At 40.9% G+C, this 19,025-nt stretch overlaps 1 protein-coding gene across 1 annotated transcript; it reads right to left on the bottom strand.

Annotated features, from left to right (window-relative positions):
* Window positions 1-2,344: 2,344 nt before the first annotated feature.
* On the bottom strand, window positions 2,345-3,862 carry LOC107284362 (7-alpha-hydroxycholest-4-en-3-one 12-alpha-hydroxylase-like). The gene has a single exon (XM_015812409.1). The coding sequence runs from the start codon at window positions 3,860-3,862 to the stop codon at window positions 2,345-2,347; it is 1,518 nt and encodes a 505-aa protein (XP_015667895.1).
* Between the last annotated feature and the right edge of the window lie 15,163 nt (window positions 3,863-19,025).

The raw sequence follows: 19,025 nt of genomic DNA, 5'->3' as shown, positions 1-19,025 counted from the left end.
GCTGTGTCCCAAGGTTGTGTCACCAACTTTTGCAATCTACTGACAAGCAAAGTCAACAGGAAAGCCGGATTCATTTAACAACTGGGTTACTAACTTATCAGCTGCAATGATTCACTTAACAACTATGGAAAGAAAGATCATAAAATTGAGCAAAACTCACTTAACAACAGACATTTTGGGCTCGGTTGTGGTCATAACTTGAGGACCACCTGTATTTGCAACGATTTATTTTTATTTTCTAAATCCCCTTCTTTCATTTAATTTTTGAAAAAAGGCTATTGATAATGATACCTTGGTAGCTCCTTTTCTAAGAAAGAAATTATTATCTGTGGTGCTCTTTGAGCTTGGTGGAATTCTAGCACTGATGATGTTATCTAGTTGGAACGTCTGCAAGAAAACCATCAAGCTCAGAGAGCACCAAGGATCCCACAGTCGTCATCGTCATCGTCCTCCTCCTCCAGAAAATTGATCTGTGCTAGAAGCTTATAGCTTATGCGTGACATCCTGTGGATTTCCTGCATCACATGATATTTAAGTGTCCATTGTGTGGTTTGACCGTGACTTCAAGGAAGTGTTCTGTTGACTCAGGTTGATGGTGGGATTGTTGAGGTTTTGGTGGTATCTGATGAGACTTACTTTTCTATGATCAAATGAACCACCAAGTCCACTCTCAGCAGTACTGATATTAGACATCACTGGTATATAAAATGAGAGTACACCACATGCCCTTCTAGCACTGATGATGTCCCCTAGTTAGGTCATGAAATGTCTGCAAGAAATAACCAAGCTCAGAGACCACCAAGGACCCCACAGTCACCCTCCACCTCACCACCACCACTGCAAACCCACCTCCTTCTAACCCCAATGATGTTCCCTAGTTGGGTCATGAAACATCTGCAAGAAAACTACCAAGCTCAGACAACATCAAGGATTCCCTCAGTTCTCTTCTTCCTCTTCCTCCTCCTCCTCTCCACAACCCCCCTCCCTTTTAGCACTGATGATGTTCCCTAGTTGGGTCATGAAATGTCTGCAAGACATAACCAAGTTCAGAGATCACCAAGGACCCCACAGTTCTGCTCTGAACTACAAGTCCACAAAAAGTTTCTTGCAAATGTTCCAGTGAGAAAATCCTACCTTAAACCAGGTCATTTTGTTTTCCAGTGACTGTAGCTGGATGTTCTGGCAGCTGTATTCCTAAGTTTTGAGGTTCGTCCCTTGGTGAAGGCTGCATCGCCTTATGCAATTTTTCTCTGAAGGACTTCCTAAACACTCCACAACCTTGTTTACATTCTGCCAGTTTGCAATGCTGTCTAATACAGAACAAACCTGGTTTATTAATAAGGGACTTCAAATGGACTCCCTTTCTGGCTCCACTCTTAGTAAAATGGTTAAGCAATAAAACAGGCAGGGATGTCCAAAGTTTTCATAAGAGTTAAGCTGTTCCTTGATATTCATGAAGTGATCAGACCAGATCAAATCAGCAAGCTAAAACTTCTAAAGGATAAATCTTCCATTTACTGCAAACATTTTATGACAAGTGGATTGCCCAATCAAGAACCCGATTTTTCTTGAATTGGATGCATTCAGATTAAAGAGTATTTTCCCCCTTTTCTCTTTCATTCAAGGTTTCAAAGGAGAGTTGTGTCTACGGAAAGAAAATCACAAAAACCAACAATTTAGATAAGCAAGCGGATGGGGGAAAAAAGCAGGGGGCAAAACTTTGTTACTTGCAAGCTAAGATTTGCTTTAAGTCTTCACTTTTGAACTTAGTTATACATATAACCCTCCTTTGACATCATTTTGGCTCTTGTTTGCATCTGACATATAAACAGCAGTGCGTCGTTGTTCAGAAACAGTTGTAAATAGGAACACACGATACTTTTAGCTTGGAGATGTCTGCAAGAATAGGTAAAAAAAAATTTCAAGTTAGTGGCCTCAATTATGCAGTTGAAGCCCTGAACCCTGTTTTTGTATGGTTGGAACAGACATTTTGACTTTTTTGACCTCCTTCCCATGAACATTTAGTGGCATTTGCAGCATTCTAACCAGGTTTACTATGGTTTTACGAAAAACCATCACTTATTTCTGGTTTTTGGCAAAACCGTATCCAGAGCAAACCATTGGTGGTACTTAATGACCATAGCCAAAAAGGTCATAAAATCAGATCATTTACATGATTGACACATTTTGTGACTGTTATGACAAATGACTTCAACAGGCAAGCTCTGTTGCAGTCGTGTGTCAAGACTACCTGTGTAGCATATGAAGACGAGTCTAGAGGCAACCTTAATTTTTTCTCCCCTTCTCCTATAAAGTCTCAGGTTTATACCCTGAGTTTGTTACTTTAGAGACGCCGTCGATATTTGAAATCGATGTCGCGCATTGGATGCGCCGTCCCAACCAAGATGCGGTTTTCAATTGAAGAAGGCAATTCTTCTTCTGGGTTGACAAGCTCCATGTCGAAGTGGGTGAGCATCAGGATGGTGAATAGTTTCATTTCGCTGACCGCAAAGAAGCGTCCGGGACACATTGAAGGTCCACCTCCAAAGGGCATGACACAAGTTTTCAACTTTTTACCATTTTTGAAGAATTCTTTTCTCTTGCCCTCGGGGCTCAAGAAGCGGTCATACTTGAAGATTTGAGGCTCAGGGTAGATTTCCGGATCCATGTGTAGTCCCAGGAAAGGGAAGAGAAGAAGATGGTCGCCTTTCCGAAGGCTATATTCTTTTCCGTTGTCCATCTGGAGGTTGAGGTCCTCCATCACGCTCCTAAATACGAAAGAACCGGCTTTCAAGCGGAGAACTTCTTCCACTGCACTGTCAAGGAGAGGAGTCTTGATGGCTTTCAATGACAGGTTCATGAGGTTTTCTTCTTGACCGATCTCTTTTAGCACTTGTTCTACCTCTTCCCTTACTGCCTTCATGGCTTTGGGATGTTTCAAAAGATATGCAAGCAGCCAGAAAGTCACCGGACCCGTGTTGGCTTGAGAAGCCCATAGGAAAAGAAACTGGACCTGAGTTCTTATCTTCTCAGTCATCCCAGCTTCAGCCAGCTGTTGATCTTGGTCCGCTAACCAAATGCTGATGTCTTCCCTCTTGTCTATCTTCTTGACAGACAGGAGATCCCAAAAGTAGTCCTTCAGCCTCTGGATCTCCTTCTTAGTTTTGGAATCCATTTTGTTGACGATCATTTGCGGAAAGAATTCATCAAATTGCTGGAAGTCCTCAAAGAACTTCTCATAGGATTTACACCTTCCTTCCTTGGTGTTTTCTTTGCTGTTGACCTCTAACTCTGGCACAGCGCCAAACAATGACAGGAAAGCAGCATGGAAGATGGCTTTGTAGCTGAAGCGCCATAGACCTTCCTGATGCCATTTCTTCTCTTCAGCCGAATCAAGCAAGATTTTCTTCAGATTCTGCATAAAAATTTGATTGAGGGCAACTAGACTCTTCCCTTGGAGATACTTCTTGCTGCCAGTTTCCGCAATCTTATGATGAGTGGTGGTCAGTTGGAAATTAAACACATTCGAGACAATGTTGGTCGCGAAGACTCCAAAATCCAGCTTGTTTTTTGATTTCTTGAAGATAAATCCATACATGTGAGGATCCATCAAAACATGGATATACTGACCTCCAACCAACACTGTGAAGATATCTCCATGTTTCTTCTTCATCTTTTCCAAAAATGGGACGGGGTGTTTGCCAAAACTTAGCCCATGACCTAACCATGGAATAAAACCCTTGTCCAAAGGTGGTTCCTTTGATCTCTTCTGGCGAAACACTCCAATTGTGTAGAGTCCACCAAAGATGAGGGAAATGAGGGTGGACAGGAGAGCACAAAGAGCCGTCTCCCACATCTTCATCACCAGCATGTGAGAACAGCTCTGGGTAGATGAACTGATCTGGTGCACAGGGCAACCAGCATTTATAAACCATCCAGTCATAGGGCAGCTCAGCATGGGACTGCCTAATTCCACCTGTGAGGTAATCCAAGCCGTTGTGGTTTTCCTGTCACTGAAATTGTGAGCAACATTCCAGACTCCCTCAGTTGCTTCTAAATCTTTTCAAGTCAAGATGTTTTGGTGCCCTTGAAATCTCAGTGACAAATGGAGAAGGAGAAAAAGTAGTTCTCATCCTAGAATTCTAGGGGGTCTTCACTGGGCATGTTCTCCCCAGATCATCTCAGATCATCATAATTCAACTCTCGGAATTTGGATCTAGACTTCCAGCTTTAGGGCAATGTTTCCCAACTGCAACAGCTTTAAGATCGTATCATTTTAAAAATTAGTAAGATTGAGAAACACAGTTCTTAGATACACACTGTGCTGTAGGGTTTCACATTATTTTCACTGGACCAAAGTTAGGAAATTTGGTTCCAGCTTGGCTGAGAACAGCAAGACCCAAATGGTTCCCATTAAGTGATACTTAAAAGTTTGGGAAGCTTTGTACGTTCAGTAGTTCTGTGTACGGTAATTATGGCCTGAAGCATACAAGTTCTTAAACCACCTAGCTTATTACTCAAGATAGTCAAATCTAAGGTTTTCCCACGAGTAATGTAAGGCTGTGGGAGCTGGACCCTAAAGACAGCTGAGCACCAAATAACAGAGTTGGAAGGGACCTTCTAATCCAACCCCCTGCTCAAGGATGAGACTTTATACATTTCTTACAGATGGTTGTCCAATTTTTTCTTTACAAACCTCCAGCAATGGAGCATCCACAATTTCTAGAGGCAAGCCATTCTACTGATTACAGATAGTCCTGAACTTAAAACAGCACTGAAAAAAGTGACTTGTGACTATTTTTCACGTTTACAACCATTGCCGCACCCCCATGGTCAGGTGATCAAATTTCAGATGCTTGACAACTGACTCATATTTATGATGGTTGCAGTGTCTCAGGGTCATGTGATCCTCTTTTGCGACCTTCTGACAAGCACAGTTAATTGAGAAACCAGATTCACTCGTATAATGGAACAAAATTCACAACAACTGTCTTGCTTAGCCATAGAAATGTTCAGCTCAATTGTGTCGTAAACCGAAGGCTATCTGTAATTGTTCTCACTGTCAGGAAATTTCTCCTTAGTTCTACGTTGCTTCTCTCCTTGATTAGTTTCCATCCATTGTTTCTTGTCCTGTCTTCAGCTGCTTTGGAAAATAGGTGGACCCGCCCTCTTCTTTGGGGCAGCCCCTGAGATGTCAAAAAATTGATCCTTTCAACTTGCAGTGTTGGAGAAGACTCTTGTGAATCCTTTGGGCTGCAAGGAGATCCAATCTGTCAACGCTAAAGCAAGTCAACCCTGAGTTTCCTTTGGAAGGACAGATCACGAAGTCAAAGTCCAAATACTTTGGCCACCAAATGAAAAGAGAGTGGACTCCTCGGAGAAGACCCTGATGTTGGGAAAGATGGAAGGCAGAAGGAGAAGGGGACAGCAGGGGATGAGATGGTTAGATAGGGTCATTGACGCAAAGAGCATGAATTTGGACAGATTCCAGGGGACAGTGGAGGATGGGGGGGGTGTTGATATGCAACTTAGCAACAGAACAATAACAAACCAAAGGAGTAAATATATATNATAACTAAAGACCTACATACAAACACCCGCGAAAACCTCAGAAAACATATATATATATATATATATATATATATATATATATAACATTTGTTCATTGATTTATCGAGCAAAATCTGAAAGTACAGATAGTCCTCGACTTACGGCCACAATTGAGCCCAAAATTTCTGTTGTTAAGCGAGACAATTATCAAGTGAGTTTTGCCTCATTTTACGACCTTTCTTGTCACAGTTGTTAAGTGAATCACTGCAGTGTTTAAGATAGTCACACAGTCGTTAAGGGAATCTGGCTTTCCCCATTGTCTTTGCTTGTCAGAAGGTTGCAAAAAGGAGATCACATGACCCCTGGGACACTGCAACCATCATAAATATGAGCCAGTTGCCAAGTGTCTGAATTTTGATCAAGTGACCAAGGGGATGCTACAACGGTCCTAAGTGTGAAAAATGATCGTAAGTCACTTTTTCCCACAGCCATTGTAATTTCAAACAGTTACTAAACGAATGGTTGTAAGTCAAGGACTACCTACACCATCATTGTTGCATTCTGGGCCAGCTGTAGCTTCTGTGTGGGTAGCCCCAGAAACCACCAAGGACCCCATAGTTCAACCCTGAGCAATAAACATTCTCTTCCAAGCTTCTGAGTCTTGTACCTGTTGTTTCTCTTCCTGGAAAATGTTGTGTTCCACCTGCAGATTAGATAAATCTAACTTTTGGCTCTGCTGGGCAGTTTGCATCACTCCTTCTCTCTTCTATGTGTTATCTCACTTTGCCCATTTCTCAATTACTTCAAAGTCTCACCCAATCAATCCTCTTCTACCCACTCAAGACTTTCCTTTAGACACCCAGTTATTTATCTATTCTCTCCTCCTTCTAAATCTCATCTCATCTTATCTGAAACTGATCTTTCTTGGACTAATTAAGATATTGCCAGCTACTGGAATCTTGGCAGTTTACCAAAGAGAGAGAGAGAAAGAGTGTGTGTGTGAGAGAGAGATGAAGAGAGAGAGAGAGAGAAACAGAGAGAGAGCAAGAGAGAAAAAGAGAGAGAAAGAGGGAGAGAAAAGAGGGAGAGGGAGAAAGAGGGGGAAGAGGGAAAGAGAGAGAAAAGAGAGAGAGAAGGGGAGAAAGAGAGGGGAAGGGAGAGAAAGGGAAAGAGAGAGAGAGAGAAAGAGAGAGAGAAAGAAAGAGATGGAAAGAGGGAGAGACAAAGAGAGAAAAGAGAGAGAGAAAGAGGGGGGAGAAAGAGGGAAGGAGGGAGAGAGAGAGAGAGAGAGAGAGAGAGAGAGAGAGAGAGAGAGAGAGAGAGAGAGAGAGAGAGAGAGAGAGAGAGAGAGAGAGAGAGAGAGAGAAAGAGAGAGAAAGAGGGAGAGAGAGAGAAAGTTAGCATAGCAAATAAAAATCTAAAAAGTTGGATCGCTATACCACCTTATACAGGTAGTCCTTGACATATGACTACAATTGAACCCAATATTATTATTTTCATTGCTGAGCAAGACAGTTGTGAGTTTTCCCCCATCATATGACCTTTCTTGGCCCAGTTGTTAGGTGAATCACTACAGTTGTTAGTTGTTAAGAGAATCTGGCTTCCCCATTGACTTTGCTTCTCAGAAGATCACAAGGGGTGATCACATGATGCCGAGATGCTGCGGCCATCATAAATATGAGCCATTTGCCAAGTGTGCAAATTTTGGTCACCTGACTTTTGGGATGCTACAATGGTTGTAAGTGTGAAAACAGCCCTAAGTTACTTTTTTCACTGCCATTGTAACTTCAAACAGTCACTAAATGAACTATTGCAAATTGAGGACAATCTGGAAGACTAACAACTAACTTACCAACTAACAACTAACTCCTACAATACTGTCAAACTACTTAGTAAAGCTGCATTACTATAATGATACTCCTCATCTGTCCTATTACCTATCATCTTCATCTTCTTATGTCTTTAACTTTGTTGCTTGTATCTTACAATTTATATTGCCTTTTTTGTAGTACCTTAGTATGATTTATGTTATTTGCTTAGCTAGTATTCTATGATTATCACTAAGTATTGCATCATGATTTATGATGAATGTATTTTCATGTTGTTTATGATCATGATTATCACTATTACTTGTATGTATGCTGAGGAGAGAGATTCCTTATGTGTCCAGCCAAACTTGGCCAATAAAAAATTCTATTCTAATCTATTTGGAGACATTTAAAACAACACAGAACATAGAATAACAGAGTTGGGAGGTTATCTAGCTCAACCCTCTGCTTTCACTTGCTCTAGAATAGAGAAACCCAGTTGCTAACTGCACACAATGTGCTACATACCCTGGATCAGTGGTGGCGAACCTATGGCACGGGTGCCAGAGGCGGCACTCAGAGCCCTCTCTGTGGGCACGCGTGCTGTTGCCCCAGTCCTAGGCCTTCAGCTGGGTTTTATAAAACCTTTTCACTTTAGGCCTCCGCCACCGTGTGCAAAAAAAAAAAAGGTTCAATCAATCAGTCAATTTCAACTTCTCGCGGGAAAAAAAAAGATCTTGCAAAGTTGGAACTGATTGATTGAACTTTTCAGTCCCACCCAGTCTGCCGTTACCACCGCAGCCAGGCCCACCCAATGGGCCACACCCACCCAATGGGCCACACCCACCTGGCACCCGACAATGCATAAGTGGGTTTTGGGTTGCAGTTTGGGCACTCGGTCTCTAAAAGGTTCGCCATCACTGCCCTGGATGGTGATCATCAATTAAAGTGCTGGTTTTAACTAATAAAACTTTACGGCTGCAGGATCACTGCTCTGATTGGAATCAGCCCAACCTACTACTAGATCATTTAGGAAGAGAGAGAGAGTCTTACACTTCCATGAGGTGAGACATCACTGATGTTTGGAAGAATCTCCTGAAACCAAACTGAACTTCTTGACGGTTTTGGGGACCATGTTTAAAAACTGTGCTGTTGGGGAATCCTTCCTACTAAGTTCAAGGTGTCTTTTATTTTTGCTTGCATCTTTACTTTCACTTTGCTTTTATTTAGCAGCTCCGTTTACATGGCTTTCTTGCTTTGATGACTTTGATTTAACTCTTTGGTTATTTTAGCCTTTCATAATATTCTATTCTGTACTGTACTGTACTGTACTGTTCTGTTCTGTTTAGGCCAACTTATTCTCCAAAGCACCTGAAGGCAGGACAAGAAGCAACAGATGGAAACTAATCAAGGAGGTATCCAACCTAGAACTAAGAAGAAATTTCCCAACAGTTAGGACAATTAATCATTGGAATGACTTGCTTCCAGAAGTTGTGGCTGCTCCATCACTGGAAGTTTTTAAGAAGAGACTGGACAGCCACTTTTCTGGGGGAAAAAAGCAAAGTCACTTTTTCAAGTATGGTTTCCTACTTGAGCGGAGGTGGGCGGGTTGACTATATGACCTCCAAAGTCCCCTCCAACTCTGTAATTCTGTTATTCTGTTAATGCTGTCATATCATGGAAGATGGTGAGAGTCACTGGATTACAGTAGGATATAAATCTAATGAAGGCATATTAATATAAATAGTTCAGAATAAATAGATCTACATCATCTTTGAAATCCTAACCATAAGAAATCCTAACCTCTATCTTATCAGAGCTCAGTTTATGATTTATCCCATTATCGGCAGCAGGAAGAAGTTCAGGAGAACTTTTTTTTTTTTAAGCCATCAGAGAGAAATACAGGTTCACTACTTTTCAGCTATGAGGAACCTTTGGATTGACAGATTTACAACACTGGCTGAGTTTCCTCCAATCCTTTTCGAAAGAACTTTTAAATACAAGATTAAAGACTTAAAATGTTTTGTAATCAACAACAAACAGATTAGAATGTTGATTTTGGAAAGTTGCAAATGGACTAAGAATTGGAAATATGACTTTGGGAATTCATTGTAAGAATCCTTCCCGTGGGAAAATGCTTTTGTTTTGAATTCTCTTTTTAAAAAACATGGGGAGACTTCAAAGTGTAGACAATACAGGAAACCAGAAGGACCTAAAGACGGCAATTAAAAGAGAAGTACACTTAAATTTGATTTACTAATGCAGAATGAAGCAAAATATATTAATATTGGACGTATTGAAGGATATTTTTTAGACTCAGAAGATAATTTTCTAATTTTAAACTGTGTTTAAAAGATGTCATTAAGGAGGGATAAATAATTATAACTGGCTCAGAGTCACCTTGTACAGATAGTCCTCAGCTTATAACAGTTTATTTAGTGACCGTTCAAAGTTATAACAGCACTGAAAAAAGTGACTTATGATTGTTTTTCACACTTGCAGCATCCCCCATGGTCACATGATCAAAATGGGCAACTGACTCATATTTATGATGGTGGCAGTGTCCTGGGGTGATGTGATCCCCTTTTGTGACCTGACAATCAAAGTCAATGGGGAAGCCAGACTCATTTAGCAGCCATGCTACCAGCTTAACATCTGCAATGTTTCACTTAACAACTGTGGCAAGAAAAATGGGGCCAAGCTCATTTACGCACTGTTTTGCTTAGTAACAGAAAGGTTGGGCTCAATTGTGGTCTTAAGTTGAGGACTACCTGTAGAATCCTATCAGCATATGGGTTCTCCTTATATCTTAGCAGCTTGGTATCAACCATGCTCTTTGGCAAAAAAAAAAAGATCCCATAATAATATCTGTCTGAGCATTTCCAGATCAAGAACATTCATTAGGCTGGCCAAAGCAAACTCCGTTCTGTAAACTGCCTCAAACTAGTCAGAAATGTGTTAAGATAACTACTTCTTTTAGAATTGATAAACTATCATTGTCAGACTTCTGGGGAAGAAATTGCAAATCAATCACAACGAAACAATCAACCAGTGGAATGGTTTGCCTTCAGGTATTGTGGATGCCCTATCAATTGGAGATTTTAAAGAAGAGACTGGACAGCCATTTGTCTGAAATAGTATAGACCAGGAGTAGGCAACCTTGGCTCTTTTATGACTCGTGGACTTCAACTCCCAGAATTCCTGAGCCAGCATATGCTGGCTCAGGAATTCTGGGAGTTGAAGTCCACGAGTCATAAAAGAGCCAAGGTTGCCTACCCCTGGTATAGACTCTCCTGCTGGAGCTGGGGGTTGGACTAAATCAGGGCTTTTTAAACCTTTTCACAGATTGTACCACTTTTAGGACATGACAATATTTGAGTACCACCAGTGCTTAGCAAGATGTCAAAAACCTGATGACTAAAACAAAGGGGGAGGGGGGATTTTGGGTTTTACTGATTAGATTCATTTGTTGTTATAGAAATGGCTAGTTTATAATATTATGGAAAAGTAAAAAGTTGAGTTCAATGTTAATGCTTCCTTCTACTGCAACAGAGGAAGTCTGTTCTTTTTCCCTTCTCCCCCTCACTTTCCCCCCTTTTTCCTCCCCACTGTGTCCTACTATTTGCTGTTGTGTTTTTGTATTTTATTCTATAATCTAATAAAATATTACAAACTGTAGAAAAAAAAGGAAAAAAGTACCAGTTTTAATTTCTTTGGTGGCTATTCCTTTGCTGAATCACTTTCCCTTTTCACTGACAAATGTATGGTGAATTTATCCATGTTTATTAATATGCACCACTACCAGCTAGCTCAGGAGTCTTCAGACTTGGCACTTTTAAGACTTGTGGACTTCAACTCCCAAAATTCCTTAGCCATCATGGCTGGAAGAGGAATTCTGGGAGTTGAAGTCCACAGGTCTTAAAATTGCTAAGTTTCTGGACCCCTGAGCTAGCTGGTCGGCCCTTCTTAGCTCTCCTTCCACAGTGTAGTAAGAATGCACCCCCCCCCCAAATCCCTTCCCTGTAGCCTTAAAGACACAGGAATCAAGTGCAAAGCAAGAAAGGCTCACAAAATAAGAAACACATAAACTCTGGGTTTTTTTTTCCTTTAAGCTGCCTGAGGCCTGTCACGTGTCACAATGTTGCAACTGAAAGGCTCCAGCAATTGCAAAAAGCTTTAGCTTTAAATTAAGCCTGTTTACCTTCAAAGAAAACTTTCTAAAAGCCACAGATTCAAGATAAGGAGGTAAAACTAATTACATTTGTTTAAAGGGATTAAACCTACAGAAGTCAACGCCTTGGACTCATTGCTAGCCTAAAATATACAGTACAGTAAAATATTCCAATAACTAAAGCACACGAAAAAGCCTCAGAATTACAAAACGGTGTAAAAACTGTTCAAAAATCCTTATGGTAACCCAGTCAAGCTTCCATCTGATCCAGAACTAAATAAACCCACATCCTTTCCGACATGCTCATCTCCCTGCTTTTCATTTCATTAGCACTGATTGCATTCTCCTGGCTAGAGAAAACGAACAAGGGGATCTTTTCTTCCAGCAACAGCTGCTGCTTCTTCTCTGTCCCTGTTTCCTCCCTGCTGGCTGACCTCTTTCCCTGTTGTCTTTTTTTCCCCCTTCCCACCCAAACCACCTCCTTTTATAGTCTCTTCTCTCCCTCCCCCCCCTTTTTCTTCAGTTCACCTCCAGCTCCACACTGCTTCCTGAAGCACCAATCAGCTGGAGCCAATCAGCTGGAGCCCTGCGTGCTTCTGCCAGCCCAGACAGTCCTGCAGCTGCCTGTCCCCAAGGCTTGGGTCATTTCAGCTCATTCCCCTCCCCTGCTACACTTGGCTAGCAATCGCGTACCACCTGCCACATGGTGAAGTACCACAGGTGGTACGTGTACCACTGGTTGAAAAGCCCTGGACTAGATGACCTCCAAGGTCCCTTCCAACTCTGTTATTCTATGTTAAGAGCTGGCAAGTATACCTGCTCATGGTTCCTCTATGGATAAATGGAGGACTTGAGATCACCCATAAGTGCTCCATACAGTTGGTCCTCACAAGGAAATCACAAGACAAGGGTGGTTTTAGAGTCTCTGTTCAAACCATGGTCAGCTCCTTCAAAAGGCCACTGAATTCTCCTAGTTCCTGTTCTAATCATCTTCAGAAACCACTTAACAACATATTACTAACTTAACAGCTGTAGCGATTGACTTAACAACTATGGCAAGAAAGGTCTTAAAGTGGGGCAAAATTCACTTAACAATGGAAAATTCGGGCTCAGTTGTGGTTGTAAGTTGAGGATTACCTGTACTGGAGTTGAGCAGCATTGAAATTTAATAAATAAAATAAATTCTAACTGAAAGATTGTGACTTTATCATAAATAATACTGATCTGACAGTGGATTTAAAAATGACAGATCATATAAGAATGGTGTAGAAAAAGATTCTACACTGGATATAAAGAGAAACTGGCTGATGTCTTAATAATTTTATTTATTAGGTTTTTTTTTAATCCTTCCGTTATAAGTAACTTAAGGTAGCAAACAAACAGCATGCCTAAAGCAGAACTAGAATTCACAGTCCCTTGGTTTCATTTTTCTGTATTGGATTTACCAAAGAGGCATTTTAAAAGTTTGAAGAATTTTGTGAGAAGGGACAAAGAAAAAGTGAACAGAAACCGAATCCTAGGACGTCATTTTTGACTAAAGATTAAGAATGCTAAAACTAAAAGGAAGGAATACAGGTGGTCCTTGACAAGTGAGCCCAAAATTTCTGATGTTAAGCGAGACAGTTGTAAAGTGAGTTTTGCTCTATTTTACGACCTTTCTTGCCACAGTTGTTAAGTGAATCACTGCAGTTATTAAGTTGGTAATAAGATCATCAAGTGAATCTGGCTTCCCCATTGAGTTTGCTTGTTCAGAAAGTTACAACAGGTGATCATGTGACCCAGGGACACGACAACCGTCAGTTGCCAAGGGTCTGAATTTTGATCATGTGACCACAGGGATGCTGCAACGGTCATAAGTATGAAAAATAGTCCTATGTCCCTTTTTTCAATGCTGTTGTAACTTCAAACGGTCACTAAACGAACAGCTGTAAATCGAGGATTATCTGTACTCCTTTTCTTTGTCTTTACTATGTTGTTATTTCATCTTTCTTTTCTACTTTTTACATTCTTTTCTGCACTTTTTGTTTTCTATTTCCTTTTCTTTTTAGTGTGTATTAATTTTATATTTTTAATTGTTATTAACTCTTTAAAAGAAAAAGATAAATCACCCCTGTCAGCCACGCCTAGCTTAGAGATTGGCATTGTAACTGTTGCTTCTAGTCCAGGGAAAACTTCTTAACAAATGCTTTACACTTGCATAAAATGCTGTATGATGTTATCTAAAGCTCTGCTAATCAGCTTCTGGCTAAAAAAATGACAAGCCAAATTAAACCTCAATCTGAGTTGGTGTAATTTCAGATACAATGAGTGAGAGAAAGATTCCTCCCCTTTTACAAAAGTATTTAGATATGAACAAGTATCCCAACCGATTATTGTAAATCACTTTTTTGCAAAATGTGCCTTGTTAATTGCTGGGCTGGCAGATGATAAAAGCAGTGAGAGAAGCAAGAATTTGGAAGAAAGCAAGATAGGACACATCCCGCCTGAATCTTGCCCATCCTTCCTGCATGATTCTTGAACAATCCAGATTTCATTAATCAGGTGAAATTAACGATGAAGGGATAAGATGCAGTTTAAGTATATGTCATAATAAGGAACAATTGCAGAAGACCAAGCTGATCGAAGTTAAGTCTTTGGATCATAATGTGTATGGCTTTATAATAACAGCATGTGCAGTCTGATAGGTATCTCCTGCTAATTGTAAATGACACAGATGTAGAAATAAACTAGATAAGCCAGGATCCATTGGGTCATCATTTCAGGAGTATTTATTTTCCTGAATTTGATCAACTGATTTACAAGATTGTTAGAAAGTCAATGAGGAAGATTGCAGATTTTTTGGGTTGGCCCCTTGCTCCCGCATCCATGTCCCCTTCCCCAATTCCACACCACGTGTATTACATCAGCTACTTCTGCCTGAGTAGGGGGTTGGACTAGAAGACCTCCAAGATCCCTTCCAACTCTATTATTTTTATTTTTTTGTTTTTGTTGTTGTTGTTGTTGTTGATGATCATCGCACAGTCAGCCAGATGTTCAGACTGGATTTGGCATTTTTGTCTACCTTTCGAGTCCTTAACAAGGATCTGGGATAGGCAGATGTGGATGTTTGATGGTATTACAGATATCATTGCAGGATGGAAGCTGTTCCTTGTAAGGCCACCTTTTGCAATTGACTGATGGTGAATTTGTCAATGCCAGCTGTCTTCAAGGTTATTTGCAATTCAAAGGAACAGCTTTTCTTTGTTTCTAGGCATTCTGCCAATTGCTGAGTCCTTATTGTTAGTATTTTATTCTCTGATTCTCTACTAGATGTCAGCAGTTATTTCAATCAAAAAGTTATTTTTGTTATATATTTTTATAATTCCATCAAAAAAAATTTAGGGTATAATCTTGACATTTTTTTAGTTCCTAGATTTGTTCAGACTATAGTATTTTAAATCAAATTTTAGTATATCCTCCTTTAATATTAATTCACTGCTTCCATCTGTAAGGGAATGGGGATATAGTCCCCTCCCTTCACTTCTGGAGGTTTTCTTGCTTTGGGGATCTTTTCAAGGATTCAATTAGCAGATAGAAGAAAGAAGATCAGTACTCTTACCAATTCCAAGCACACTGTTCACTGATGTTCAGGTTCATGCTCTGGGACTTTGGCTGCAAGTAGCTTGGGCTAGATGCTGATCTTACACTAGCCTCTCTCCTGTTGGGTTCGGAGGGCTTCCCCCAGATGAAACGAAGCAATTGCTGTCACTTCGTTATCAACGGGGCAACCCTCCTTCACGGTCACCTCTTCAGGGTGACTTCGGACCCATCTAGGGTCTCCCTGGCAGGACAAAACTAGCTGTGGGGAACAGAGGTCCGCTCTCACGCAGCCATGCGCTACGGGCGTAAAACCAGAAGTCTTGTTATTGTTGTTGTTATTGTTATTATTGTTATTTACACACTCACATGCACAGCCATGGGCAGGGAGCATTGGGCATCATCAAGTTTAGATGCCCTGCTGACATCATGATCAAGTTTAGCCATCTTGGCCACTATCTTATAGGAAGCTATTAGGGAGCACTGGCAATGATGATCAAGTTTAGATTTCCTGCTAGTTTCCCCACTGACTTGTGGGAAGACGCCAGGAAGCATTAGCAATCATAATCGACTTTAGACTTCCTGCTGGCTTCCCCATTGACCTGTGGGAAGCTTTGAGGAATCTTTGGCCATCATGATCACGTTTAGATTTCCTGCCAGTTTCACCATGACTTGTGGGAAGTTACCAGGAAGCATTGGCAATCTTGATCAAGTTTAGACTTCCTGCAGAGGATTGGCAGAGAGCATTAGAAATGATGATCTGTGGCAGGAGGGTTGACATGGCAGTGCTGAATCAGTTATAGCTTTTCCAAATTTCAACCCTACAGGAGGGATGTATCCTGAATTTCGGGCGCATTCTGCAAGATAGTCCATTTGACTATCAAATAAAAATAAAAAATGGTTTCCCTGAGATCCACTATTTCACCCAATTGAAGGTGACAAACAGACAAACAGATGAGAGTTTTCATAGTAGATAGATAAATGCAGAAAGTGGGTCAAAAATTAAGCCAACAAGATTTAAAAAGCTTTTTCTTTTGTGGTGCCTTTCAAAGTTTTTAATATGAAAATTAATTTGTGTGTTTTGTTTTTTTAACTTTGATGTAGACCCCCCCCAAAGTCACTTAATTATGAGATGGACGGCTTTATTAAAAAAAAGACAAATAAATAAATAAAAGGAGAAAAAAAATATCTAAATCTGCCTTTCATCTTTTGCAATCCTTGTTTACCATCCAGCTTTCTAAAATGCTCCTTTGTATAAACTTATCTCTCTCTCCACACATATTTGATTTGCAATTTGATCCTTACTCATTCCATCTACCTACAAATAAACCAGGCATACCTCTTAAGTACAAGTAGTCTTCGACATATGACCACAATTGAGGCCAAAATTTCTGTGGCTAAGCAAGATGGATGTTGATAGGCCCATTTTGTGGCCTATTTTTGCGCATTTGTTAAGCAAATCACTGCAGTCGTTAAGCAGATCTGGTTTCCCCCATTGACTTTGCTTGTCAGAAGGTCACAAAAAGGGATCATGTGACTCTGGGACACTGTGACCATCATAAATATGAATTTTGATCATGGGACCGTTGGGACGCTGCATCGGTCATGTGAAAAACAGTCATAAGTAGCTTTTTTTCAGTGCCGTTGTAATTTCAGTCACCAAACAAACTGTTCGACTACCTGTATCTGTTGTTTGTTATTTTTTGTACATGTTTTTTAAATTTTATTGTCAATTAATAAAATTGATGTTTATTTCTTTTTTCTTCCTTTTTTTTTCTTTTTTCTTTTCCCAATGTTGTATTTTAACTTTGGAGAGAGAAAAAATTTATCAAAAATGTTTTGTTTGGTTTATAACTTGTAAACCACCCAGTCACCTTATAGGAGAGAGGGGAAGCATAACAATTAGATAGATAGATAGATAGATAGATAGATGGATGGATGGATGGATGGATGGATGGATGGATGGATGGATGGATGGATGGATGGATGGATGGATGGATGGATGGATGGATGGATAGATAGATAGATAGATAGATAGATAGATAGATAGATAGATAGATAGATAGATAGATAGATAGATAGATAGATAGATAGATAGATAGNAGGGAGGGAGGGAGGGAGAAGGAGAGCTGCAAGCTTGTTACAGAGTGCCGAAATGTGGTCACTTGATCAGGGGATGGCCATTAGAACTTTGGAACTGAGTCATAAGTTTTGCTGGGGAGATCCGTCGTAACTTTCAATGGTTCACTAAGTGAGCAGTCATAAGTTGAAGACTCCCTTTATACAAATCGGCACCCAGGCTTTAGTCATAATCCCCAATGAGTTAAGCAGTTCAGAGCAATTGGAAAACACTGATCAGATACATAATTTACATCACAACTCTGATTCATTTCCTATATCTGCAGCCTTCATCTTTTAATCCTCTAATTTGGGAACCCTAATTTTTAGCACCTGTTTTATGAGGTCATTGGACATCTATTTTTCCACGAAGGAAAATCAGAAGCAATTCGGCAAGCCCTTAGTTCCATTTTATTAATGGGCCCTTTTTGGGACCTGCAGTCCCCTTCATCCAGATGAATCGTGGTGGGGGGGGGGGAGACTGATGGAGGATTTAGATTGGGGGCAGATTGGGGAAAGAGGGAAGGAGAAGTTATCAGAAGCAGGTTCTAGTGGTACAGATTACAAGCACTTCATTCTAAATATGTTTAAAAAGTTATAAACCCCGCCTAACACTGATGATGTTCCCTAGTTGGATAATGAAACAAGAGGAAGGAGAAAGAAAGGAGGAAAAGCCATAACAGGAGAGATTATTATAGCTCAGGGTTGAACTGTAGGGTTAAAACTTTCCACATTCCCTTATAAGAGCAATGTTCAGATTGGAGGGATGGAAAACACCATGTATTTATGATAACTTGGGACACTGAGGTCCTTGGCGCTCTCTGAGCTTGGGAGTTTGCTTGCAGCCATTTCATGACCCAACTAGGTAATAGCATCAGTGCTAGAGGGGAGTGGGATTTGCGGAGAAGAGGAGGAGGAGGAGGAGGAGGAGGGGGAGGGGGAGGAGGAGGAGGACTGTGGGGTCTTTGGTGCTCTCTGAGCTTGGTGGTTTCCTTGCATATGACCCAAGTAGGTAACATCATCAGGGCATGTGACTTATATAGACAACAGAGACCAAACTCCACTCCCTTCTAGCACTGATGATGTTCCCTAGTTGGGTGATGAAACGTCTGCAGGAAAACCACCGAGCTCAGAGAGCACCAAGGACCTCTCATTTCAACCCTGAGCTACAAATAATAATAATAATAATAATAATTGGAAGGGACCTTGGAGGTCATCGAGTCCAACTCCCTACTCAGGCAGGAACCCTACACCATTTCAGACAAATGGCTTTCCAGTCTCTTCTTAAAAACTTCCAGTGTTGGAGCATTCACCACTTCTGGAGGCAGGTTGTTCCACTGGTTAATTGTTCTAACTGTCAGGAAGTTTCTCCTTAGTTCTTGGTTGCTTCTCTCCTTGATCAGTTTCCATCCGTTGCTTCTTGTCCTGCTTTCAGGCGCCTTGGAGAATAGCTTGACTCCCTCTTCTTTGGGGCAGCCCCTGAGATATTGGAACACTGCTATCATGTCCCCCCTCGTCCTTCTCTTAAGCCTGTCTTCTGGAGTGTTGGCTATTCCTGCCAGCTTGGTGTCATCCGCAAATTTGATGAGTTCCCCATCCATCCCCTCGTCCAGATCATTGATATAGATGTTGAAGAGCACTGGGCCCAGAACAGAGCCCTGGGGCACCCCACTACACAGTTCTCTCCATGTAGATGTGGTTCCACTGAGGACCACACGCTGAGTACGGCCGGTCAGCCAGCTACGGATCCATCTGGTGGTGATGCTGTCTAACCCGCATTTTTCTATCTTCTCAACTAGTAG

Source organism: Protobothrops mucrosquamatus, unplaced genomic scaffold (genome assembly GCF_001527695.2).
Source record: "Protobothrops mucrosquamatus isolate PMUCROS unplaced genomic scaffold, P.Mucros_1.0 scaffold81, whole genome shotgun sequence".
In the NCBI taxonomy this organism is placed as follows: Eukaryota; Metazoa; Chordata; class Lepidosauria; order Squamata; family Viperidae; genus Protobothrops; species Protobothrops mucrosquamatus.
This window is presented reverse-complemented; position numbering and strand designations above follow the sequence as displayed.